Source organism: Neophocaena asiaeorientalis, unplaced genomic scaffold (genome assembly GCF_003031525.2).
Source record: "Neophocaena asiaeorientalis asiaeorientalis breed wild unplaced genomic scaffold, Neophocaena_asiaeorientalis_V1.1 scaffold433, whole genome shotgun sequence".
Classification (NCBI taxonomy): Eukaryota; Metazoa; Chordata; class Mammalia; order Artiodactyla; family Phocoenidae; genus Neophocaena; species Neophocaena asiaeorientalis.
In genome coordinates this window covers 3,091,325-3,102,149 of record NW_020175040.1, presented here as the reverse complement: position 1 = coordinate 3,102,149, position 10,825 = coordinate 3,091,325, and the positions used below count along the sequence as shown (strand labels likewise).

The following is a 10,825-nucleotide window of genomic DNA, read 5'->3' as shown; positions in this document are numbered from 1 at the left end:
CCCAGCTTGGCTCACACCCTGGACGCTGTGGACACACGGCAGCGCCTTGCCGGCGGCTCCCTCGCTGCACTTGCACCGCTGAGCACCCGCTCCGAGTGTCCCGTCTGTGGCCTCCCACCTGGTGTGGCCCCCCCAGGATGGCTGCACGCCTGTCCGGATCTAGCAGATGTCAGTTCCAAGTGCGGTCCCGGCTTCCATGGGTGGAGTGGACAGCAACGAAGCTTCAACGTGGGGCACGGTGGGCCCGTGGACCCAGAGGTTTAAGGAATTGCCGGTTTTTACATGTGGGCGACAGAAGTGGCCCAGGAAACGCTCCCAGTGAGGGTGGCATGGCTCCGCGAGCTCCAGCCATCCAGGAAAGGCCTGCAGCAACAGGAAGGGATGGTTTGGGAAGATGCTGGAAGTTCACGAAGTGGAGGTGAAGATCTAGCAGACGCCTTAATCTTATTCTTCAAACACTCTGAATTTCAAAGATTAGTGCACCGACTAGTTATGGAGTCTGATTAGCGAAGTAATTTTGAGTTACCGGCCTCCCCGGGTCCTCCTCCCTTTTGCACCCAGCCCCATGCCTCCACACACACCCTGGATGTCAAGTCCCGTTGGGTCACCCATCCCTGCGGTGAGACACTGGGTTACCTCGGGGGTCCCGGCTGGGCAGCAGTCAGGTGGGTCCTCGCTGACGAGGGTGAGCCCTCGCTGACGAGGGTGAGCCTGCGGCCACTGCGCCTGTGCTGTCACCAGGGAGACGGCCACGGCGGCTGGGAGGCTACGGCCCTGAGCGGTGACGCTCCCAGCTGCCGCGTCCAGGCCAGCGGATACCTGCCGAGGCCCTGGGCCCATCTCTTGCCCAGGACGCTCAGGGCACAAGGATGGCCACAGCTGTTTCCTGCGGAAAAGGGCAGGGGCCCCAGGCCAGGCCTGTGCGCTGGGTGGGGGGGCCTGCGCTCTGGGCGTGGCCGGGGTTGGCGGGCGCTTCTCCACAAGGCTGGTGAGTCACCATGTGTGCGGGTAAGAGGCGGGCGGGTGAGTGGCCACACGTGCCCTGTGCGTTGGGCTCCGGCAGGGGCCCAAGTTCCTGAGGCTGATCCAGGCTGAGGTCTGTCCTCGTGCCAGGCAGTGTCAATTCACTTACAAATGACATTGCAAAAGAATCAAGTTGCTGGGACCTGGTCACAACACAGCACAGACTGTGGCCAGCGGCGTTCGATGGCACCAACCTGATAACTGTGATTACTTTTAGAGTTACAGAACGCTGAGTCCAGTGTTCAAACAGCAGTGGCCAAGATGGAAAGTGTCTTCTTAAAGGCCACGCAAGATGCTGTTGGATTTTGTCCCAGGCAGTGTGGCGTGGGGGGTGGAAGCACGTCACAGTGGCCTCAGAACCGAGTCAGAACAGAAGCAGGTCCTGGGAGGTGTAGCGGCCATGAGGAAGGGCCTCTCGGGTCCAGCAGGGACGTCGCCCTGCACTCGCGGCCACGTGCTGGGCCCTGGCAGCCCCTCAGGCCCCCAGTGCCATGCTGCCTTCTGTGTGCCTCCCCTTCCCTCCAGGGACCACCTGCACTGCTGCCCCACACTGTCCCAGACCCCACCCTGCCGTCTTCCCCGCAGGCTCTGCCCCTTGGAAACCACTCACGGGCCAGTTGCCCTGCCCGCCCCGGGGCTCCCGCTGCTCAGAGCGGTTTGGGGTCCATCTTGCTGCCAGGAGGGCTGTGAGCATCACACCTGTAGTTCCCGAGGTTGGGAGCCCGGGCACCACCTGCCTGTGTCTCCCCGACGGTTCAGGGAGTCATCAGGATGCTTGGGCTGCTCCACAGCGTCAAGCCCGCGAGACACAGGGCAGAGTCCAAGCCTCGCGCCCCAGTGCAGGGAGGGACCCCGAGAGCGGGCGGCTCCGTGGGTGCAGCGAGCTCCTGGGCGGCCCTGCCACCCGCTCACCAGCCACCTGTCCCCTCCCCCTGCAGGGATGTTGATGGTCTGCATAGTGATCGGCGCTCGAAAGCTCGGGCTCAACCCGGACAACATTGCGACGCCCATCGCGGCCAGCCTGGGAGACCTCATCACCTTGTCCATCCTGGCTCTCGTCAGCAGCTTCTTCCACAAACACAGAGGTAGGGCCCGAGGCTGGGGTCTGTCCTTTCGTAGGCGAGGCCTGGGATCACTGGGCAGATGGGGCTCGCCCCCCAGGTGCCGCCGGCTTTTCCAGTGCACCACGGGGACAGGTGTCTCCGGGCAGCAGACGTACAGGTTGTCAGTGCCCACCTCTGACAGAGGCTGGTCTGGGTGCTTCAGCACCTCCTCACGGGAGGCACAGTTCACGCCGGACACATGCCAGCTGCCCGAGAGGTGACTCCAGGCCGGAGTGTCACAGCCAAGGAGGCAGAAGCCAGGCTCCTCAGAAGGTGGCCTGTGACGTGGTCAGCCACCGACGGGGCGTTTGCACACGTTCTGGGACCCAGACTCCCCCCCCCCCCCCCCCCGACGTCGCCCAGGTCCGCCCGGGACCCAGCTTGGCTCACACCCTGGACGCTGTGGACACACGGCAGCGCCTTGCCGGCGGCTCCCTCGCTGCACTTGCACCGCTGAGCACCCGCTCCGAGTGTCCCGTCTGTGGCCTCCCACCTGGTGTGGCCCCCCCAGGATGGCTGCACGCCTGTCCGGATCTAGCAGATGTCAGTTCCAAGTGCGGTCCCGGCTTCCATGGGTGGAGTGGACAGCAACGAAGCTTCAACGTGGGGCACGGTGGGCCCGTGGACCCAGAGGTTTAAGGAATTGCCGGTTTTTACATGTGGGCGACAGAAGTGGCCCAGGAAACGCTCCCAGTGAGGGTGGCATGGCTCCGCGAGCTCCAGCCATCCAGGAAAGGCCTGCAGCAACAGGAAGGGATGGTTTGGGAAGATGCTGGAAGTTCACGAAGTGGAGGTGAAGATCTAGCAGACGCCTTAATCTTATTCTTCAAACACTCTGAATTTCAAAGATTAGTGCACCGACTAGTTATGGAGTCTGATTAGCGAAGTAATTTTGAGTTACCGGCCTCCCCGGGTCCTCCTCCCTTTTGCACCCAGCCCCATGCCTCCACACACACCCTGGATGTCAAGTCCCGTTGGGTCACCCATCCCTGCGGTGAGACACTGGGTTACCTCGGGGGTCCCGGCTGGGCAGCAGTCAGGTGGGTCCTCGCTGACGAGGGTGAGCCCTCGCTGACGAGGGTGAGCCCTCGCTGACGAGGGTGAGCCTGCGGCCACTGCGCCTGTGCTGTCACCAGGGAGACGGCCACGGCGGCTGGGAGGCTACGGCCCTGAGCGGTGACGCTCCCAGCTGCCGCGTCCAGGCCAGCGGATACCTGCCGAGGCCCTGGGCCCATCTCTTGCCCAGGACGCTCAGGGCACAAGGATGGCCACAGCTGTTTCCTGCGGAAAAGGGCAGGGGCCCCAGGCCAGGCCTGTGCGCTGGGTGGGGGGGCCTGCGCTCTGGGCGTGGCCGGGGTTGGCGGGCGCTTCTCCACAAGGCTGGTGAGTCACCATGTGTGCGGGTAAGAGGCGGGCGGGTGAGTGGCCACACGTGCCCTGTGCGTTGGGCTCCGGCAGGGGCCCAAGTTCCTGAGGCTGATCCAGGCTGAGGTCTGTCCTCGTGGCTCCTGCCGCCTGGAGCGGGTGACACAGGGACACGAGCCCCTGTGAGAACGTGGGTGCCGAAGGGTCCCCCCCCGGGGTGGCCTCAGCAAGAGCAGAGCCAGCATTGCTGCCCACGGGTGTGTCCTGCTCGGCCACCTCCTCCCAGGCTGTCCGAGCAGGTCGGTGAGAGCAGGAGAGTTGGGTACACGAAGTGCCGAGCGCGGCACTGGCCACGGTCACGACCCCGTAAACGGAGCCGTGAATAGCGAGGCCGGGCTGAGAGCAGGCCGAGGAGGGCACGTGTGTCGGAGAGCCACAGGTGTGTCAGCGAAGCAAAGGCAGGTGCGGCGGGGATCGAGGTGGACAGGAGCCCGTCAGCCGCATGACAGGAGGTGCAGGGGACGGTTCATCCAGACTGGTGGGGACAGGAGCTGTTCCTCGGGCCTCTGGGGCCCTGAGTCCCCACACACCTGTCACCTCCGCCACCCAGGCCACAGCCTGGACCCCACCCTGAGCTCCAGCCCCACGGCCCACACGCCCCCTCTCTTCCCCCCAGACAGTCGGTATCTGACGCCGCTGGTCTGCATCGGCTTCACGGCCCTGACCCCCCCATGCATCCTCATCGCCAAGCAGAACCCGCCAGTCGTGAAGATCTTGAAGTTCGGGTGGTTCCCCATCATCCTGGCGATGCTCGTCAGCAGGTGCGTGGGTGGCGACGCCTTGGGATCCGGGTGGGGTGAGCCGTGGCCTCGGGCGCCTCCACCACGCTCTTCGCTCCTCATTTCCCCCAAGAACCCTGGGCCTGGTGTATTGTGTGGGGCAGCCCTGTTCACAGGAGACGAGCACCAGCCACAGCCCCGCTCCCCCGGCCTCACGGCCACAGCTCTGTGAAGGCCATTCCCGCAGCCCAGCCACTGGTGAGACCTACAGGGCTGAAGGATCAGTGCCCCGGGGCCCTGGGCCCTCCAGCCCCATCCTTGGGGGCACTTTCTGCTTGTGGACCCTGACGGGGGCCACCCCAGCCCTCTCCCATGTGCTCTCCTGAATGACTCGGGGAGCGGAGGCTGTGGCCGAGGTGTCTTTGCTTCCAGAAGCTCATGGACTCCAGGCCTTCGCTGAACCCCAGGGTTGGTGGGGCCAGGTGCTGAGCAGCTTCGGGGAGTGGGGGGTGGGAGACGTCACATGGGCCCCTCTTCCTGCTGAGCGCACCTCAGGGCTGTCACGTGGCAGGGCCCAGCCAGCTAAGCGGCCTCGGAAAGGGTCTGGTGGGGCCTTCTGCAACAGCCAAGACTCAGAGCAGAGGTGGCATCGGGACACGGAGACCAGCTCGGCCACCCCGGATGTTTTGGGCGGGTGACAGGCTGACATGGCGGTCTGCGTGGTGAGGGCTGGCCAGCGTCCACTCTAATCGTTTGCCATCTCCCCCCCCACCCCCCACAGTTTCGGGGGGCTTATCTTGAACAAGACCATCTCCAAGCAGCAGTTCCGAGGCATGGCCGTATTTGCCCCCATCATTTGTGGTAGGTACTGGGTCCCGTCACCTGGCTTCTGGGTGGTGGGGCAAGAAGAGCGGCTATCTCAGAGGTCCGGGCCCCGCCCCAGGAGGCTGCTGTAGCCCCCGCTCCTGCAGGTCACACCTGCCCTCACGGGCCCCCAGGACCAGAGCTGATCCCAGAGCCTTGAAGGCTTTAACCCGGGATCTGCTGGCACCTGGGGCCAAGTGTGGCTTCAGAACCGGGGTGGTGGCCTCTCGTGGCTTTCCTTTTAACTTAGACTCACTGATGACACTTAAAACTCAGGCATTTACACAGAGAAACCTGGGGGGAGGAATCAGCTTGCCTCAATCTCTTCCATCCCCTGGGTCTCCTCCGGACACTCCACTGGTTCACCTTCCAGGCTTAACTCTGGGCATTTAGCCCAAGCTCAGCTTGTGTCTAGTTTCTGGTAAGGCTCTGTAAGTGGGGCCGGCTGGTCGGAGAGGAACGAGTGTGACAACCCACTGCCCAGGCCGTCTGCAGTGTCCTGTACGTGCCAGGCAGGCCTGCACCCAGCCGAGTCCACAGGGCCTCTCCCAGTGCCAGGCCGGCCACTGACGAGGAGGACAGCAGCAGCTGGCCCAGAGGCCACAGGCCTAGAGAGTCCCCTGGGGTCCTCTGCTCGGTGTCTGTAGGGGCTGAGTGAGCACCGCGAATGACCTTCGCAGGGAGGCGAGGTGGGCGGTGGGGAGCAGTGCAGGGCGGGCTCCTGGGCGACCCGCGTGGCAGCTGGCTGGTTGCGGGCTGGCGGGAACGGAGCCCCAGGGAGACAGGAACCTGGATTAAGGGCCCAATGTGGAAAGGCCGCCAATTTATTTTTGTCTTTTATCTTTTATCTTTTTTTTAAATAAATCATCGTGGGCTAAGCAAAATAGATCTGCAGTCACCCTCTGCCCATGGCCATTCTTTGCATCCTCTGGAGCAGCTGGGGCACATCTGGCCCGGTTAGGGGTCATCCTCCATAGGGATGAGGCAGTGGGCAACCCAACCGCCCTCTAAAGGGGACAGTTGCCAGGGGCGGGCCCCGCTCTCTGCCTGGAGGGGCTCTGAGGGGCCTTTGTCACTGGGGCCTGGGGCCCCAGCAGAGCTGGCCACGGTCAGCTCCCCAGGACGCCAAGAGCCCCCCCCTCAGTGAGCCCCAGCTCGGCTGCCACACAACCCTCCCTCCCCTCACTCTCGGCCCTCTTTCCTCTCCTTCCCGCCTTGAGGTGAAAAGTTCCTTCCTTGAGTGGCTTCCTGAGCCCTCCCCACCCACTTCCCTCCCTCCCTCCCCCATCACACCTCCTTCTCCTTAAGAGCTGCCCCCTGTCAAGGTGATGCAGCTACTACCTCGATACCTCATTCACGAGGCCCAGGCCACACTTGTCTGGTGCCAGACACGAGATCTGTGGGCAAGTGGGAGGGAAAGAAAAGAAGTCAAGGGCTGAACCAGTCAAGGAAGGCTTCCTGGAGGAGCTGGACTTAAGGGATAGAACTCAGAGACTGGCATAAAGAAGGAGAGATTCCTTCTCTTTGCAGGTGTTGGTGGCAACCTGGTGGCCATTCAGACCAGCCGGATCTCCACATACCTGCACCTGTGGAGCACGCCTGGGGTCCTGCCCCTCTGGATGAAAAAACGCTGGCCTAACCCCCGCTCCACGTTCTGCAGCTCAGGTGGGTCTGGGGTCTTCCAGAGGCCACGTGGCCGTTTCTTTTAAGAATCTGGTGTCTGTGGCAGTAGATCCCTCAGCCCAGCCCCGACGTGCCAACGTGGCCTTCACCGGTCCGTTCGCAGCCGGAGGCACACCGACCATCTCCAGGTACTGTGAGAGATGGAGGAGCCGATCCTACCCCTGGGGACAGACACGCTCCAGCAGAGCAGACGCACACGGGATTCCAAGTCGTGCTGTGCGCAGAAGGGCCTCGGAAAGGCTGGCGGGAGGCATCCCCGCTGAGGACGAGCGGGGGCCGGGGGGCTGGGGCGAGGCCCCGAGGGGCAGGCGCTGGTCCTGCAGGGCCTGAAGCTTGAGGAAGGACCACGGAGTCTGTTCTGAGAACCGGGGACCCAACGCCGTGTCGTGTCTTTTGTTACTTTTCAAGTCCTATTCCTCTGCCCCCGCCTGGCCGGGAGGGAGGGGGCCTGGCTACCCCCCCAAACTCCAGCCTCTCACCTCCGGGGCCAGGACGGGAGGGGGGGGGCTCGTGCCGAGTTGTCTTCCGTGGCCGCTGACCGTTCGCGTTCTGACTCACCAGCGTCTGGTCTGGGATGCAAGGCAGCAGCTCAGGGACCTCAGCTTGTGCTGCTCCCCGGGCCGCGGAGCCCCGGCCAGCCCGCCTCATCCCTCCACCTTCCAGAATCGTACGTTCGTTTCATGCGACGTTCAGGGCTGTTGGATGAGTGGTGAGAGGGACAGGAAGTGTGTCTGCCTCACCTTGTCTGAAGTGGGGAGTCCCCGTGTATCTTCTGACTTGTCATCTGTATATGGAAAGGCTCTTTACCCTGTACTGCATGCACTTCAGCGTGCACCTGTCTTAGGATCACAGGCTGGGGGCTTATAAACAACACGCGTTTCTCACAGCTCTGGAGGCTGGACATCCAAGGTCAGGGCACCAGCACTGGTGACGCCCGGCCTCCTGGCCCACAGACAGGGAAGAAGGGGGCGAGGGAGGTCTTCGGGGGCCCTTCACTCATGGGGGCACCTGACCACCTCCTAACACCATCACTGCGGGTCAGGTCACAACTTACGGATTTGGGGGGAAAGCAAATATTCGGTCTGTAGCATGACATATTTCCCGAATTCTCGCTGTTTAGTCTTTCTGTCGATTTTCTTGAGTTTTAATGCCAGCTGCCAAATAGTAATCATTATTTTGCTTTTGCCTCTGTAAGTTTTTAAAAAATCCTCTTTTTCAAGTTAGCCCTCATCTGAGTTTTCACCATGATCGTTCTGGAGCTCTCGTGCGTCCTCACCCTCTCGCTACAAGTTATCTTACGGCAGACTTCCTAGTTACGTTAGATTTGTCCTCCTGTTCTTTCTTCAGCTGATGAAACGCTTTATGGTTAACTCAGAAGGCAACGGAGACGGACTTACTGCGGTTCCCATTTCTGCCTGAGAAGCTGTCGTGTCCCCACGGGTGGTTTCATGGCGGTTGTAAACTGTGAAATCCCATTTCACGCAGCGTCTCAAACCCATGAGCACAGACACTGAGCAGAGTGTGCCGATGGGCGTCCCCAGGTCCTGCGCGAGGGAGGGGCTGCCCACGCCGGAGCCTTCGGCCCCCCCGAAGCCCTACACGTCCTCCTTCCTCCGCCCGGGGCCTCGGCTTCCCACCCCCACTCCCCACCACTTGAGCCCGGTCAGCCTTCCGCCTAGTACCTGTCAGGTTTGAAATGACTTTTGTTTCTGCTACTTGATGCTGGTTCTTCTCTCTTCCCTACGACGTCAGCTCCCAAGGGAATGAGAGGCCGCATCCCTGTCGCTAGACAAGCTGCACACGCGGCTGCTCCGGAAACACAGGCAGCAGGAAGAGGGGCCGCGGGCGCCTCCCTGCCAGCATCTCATGCTGCCTCCCCTGCTCCGTTTCTTCCAGAAATCAACTCCACGTCGGCCCGCGTCCTGCTCTTCCTGGTGGTTCCAGGCCACCTGATCTTCTTCTCCATCATCTACCTGGTGGAAGGCCAGTCAGTCCCAAACGACACAACCTTCGTGGGGCTCTACCTGGTGGCGGGCCTGGTCCAGGTAACGATGGCCCCTGGGGTCCCATCCTGGGAGAGGTCCCTGGACACGCAGGACACAGTCCCCACCTTCTGGAAGTCCAGTCAGTCCATCCAAGCCCAAGGGCGTGATCAAGACACACTGCTACAGGCACGTGTGGACTTCAGTCAGGCCGTTTTCCGAGACTCTAGCTGGGAGGGCTGGGGCCTCTGCAGGGTAACGGTGGGCTCCGGTGGGCACTCCCGTGAGGGCGGCGTCAGCGTGTCCGTGACCCTGAAGGACAGGCTGAGGACCCTGGGAGACTGTCCAGAGCAGCGGCAGGGAAGTGGCTGCGGGAACCTGGGACCTGGCCAGGGCTTGAGGTGCCTCCACGAAGGACCGGCTGGCCGGAGCTGCGCTTCCAGCCAGACCCCTGTCCGAGTCTCCGAGGCGGTGGGTGGAGCTGGCCGCCAAGCTGCGCGGCACACCCGAGAGGAGCCCAGGGAGGGCCTGGGGTGGATGTGTCCACCGTGGTGTCCGCTCTTGAGATCTGCTGGTTTCTTGGTGACACGGGCTTTCTCCTCGGCCATCATCACCTTGTGTCCGCTCACCTCGTGACAGGTGGCGATCCTGCTGTACCTGGCGGAAGCGATGGTTCGGCTGACATGGAACCGGGCCCTGGACCCGGATGACCACTGCATCCCCTACCTCACGGGGCTGGGGGACCTCCTCGGGACCGGCCTCCTGGCACTCTGCTTCCTCGCCCACTGGCTACTGAGGAGTGAGACGGCGCTGGACGGCACCTCAGAACCAGCATCTGGACCTTCCTAAGGAGCCCAGGCATCCCTGTCGCTCAGGAGAACCTTCCCCTCGTGCCCATGGAAACAGGGTGTGGTTTCTTCCCAGCTGGACCCCCAGAGAGGCTGACCCCGGCCTCTGCCAGTCAGCCGAGGACGCGCACACACTCTGGGGCCGCTGCTGCCTGAGCCCGGGAGCGCTTGCCGGCGCGTGTGCGTGCCCGTATGGAGGGGAGGGCAGGGCGCCGCGGCCTGAAGACGCTGAACCGAGAGGCGCCCGTGCGCTTTGCAGGGCGGGGCACTGTCTGGAGCCCACGCAGCCTGGCTGTAGTGCAGCAGGAAGGACACCCTCTGTCCCCGAGCTCGGGACGCTGAGCCTGGCTTCAGGGTTGTCGTCGCTCAGCCCTTCCCCAGGACAGGGCCGGGCCGTGCCCACCCCCTCTTCTGCTCCCAGCATTCCTGTCAGTCAGTGCTTGCTTTTTTTTCTCTTTCATTAGAACGAATCTCTCTCTCTCTGCTTATTTTAACGGTCAGAGGAGTGTAAAAATAAAACTGGAACCCCAGCTGCACCCCGAGGTGAGTGTGGGGTCAGCCCCAATACAAAGAAAGACGGGACGGGGAATCGCAAGCTGGACGGTGGGTTATTGCTACGGATCAAAGGAAAAATGTCAACTGTGCACGTGCAGCTGTACAAAAACTTTTAATTCACTCACATGAGGAGCTGGGCCCAATGCCAGCAGGGACCTCAGTGCCCAGGAAACGGAAGTCCTGAGCACCTCAGGGGGACACCCACTGCGGGTGTGCGGGACAGAGGTCCAGCCGCACGGCCCGGACTCTCCTCCCGCAGAACAGAAGGCCGCCGGGCCCGGCTCCTCGTGGAGGGGCCGCTGGATGACCTGGGGCTTCGGGGAGCACCGTCTAGAGATGGAAACACCCCCTCCCCCATGCAGGACACAGCAGAAATCAGAACCAAAAGCCCAAAAACTCAAGAGAGACAAACAGAACGGGCAGAGTTGGGCTGATTCCCAAGCCTGAGAATCAAAACAAACAGCATCTGAACAAAAACACTTCGAAAGGCACAAGCAAAACACCGTCCTGAGAGCCCGTGTCTGGCCCACTGACCTGTCTCCTCCTGCAGGACAGACCGCACTCCGTGAAAACACACGGCCACCCTCAACAATGCACACACCTCAGTGCTCAGAACATGGCTG

At 62.4% G+C, this 10,825-nt stretch overlaps 1 protein-coding gene across 2 annotated transcripts in view; it reads left to right on the top strand.

Annotated features, from left to right (window-relative positions):
• Positions 1-10,739, top strand: part of SLC41A3 (solute carrier family 41 member 3) — a 47,742-nt gene extending 37,003 nt beyond the window's left edge. Inside the window, exons 1-6 of one of the 2 annotated variants that reach the window (XM_024763378.1) lie at positions 1,115-2,108; positions 4,168-4,312; positions 5,052-5,131; positions 6,665-6,799; positions 8,714-8,862; positions 9,439-10,739. In XM_024763378.1, coding sequence (XP_024619146.1) covers positions 1,316-2,108; positions 4,168-4,312; positions 5,052-5,131; positions 6,665-6,799; positions 8,714-8,862; positions 9,439-9,648 — 1,512 coding nt within the window. In that variant the 5' untranslated portion in view covers positions 1,115-1,315 and the 3' untranslated portion in view covers positions 9,649-10,739. Of the gene's footprint in view, positions 1-1,114; positions 2,109-4,167; positions 4,313-5,051; positions 5,132-6,664; positions 6,800-8,713; positions 8,863-9,438 lie in introns of those variants that run through there. The other variant, XM_024763379.1, reaches the window with a different exon arrangement.
• Positions 10,740-10,825: the final 86 nt, after the last annotated feature.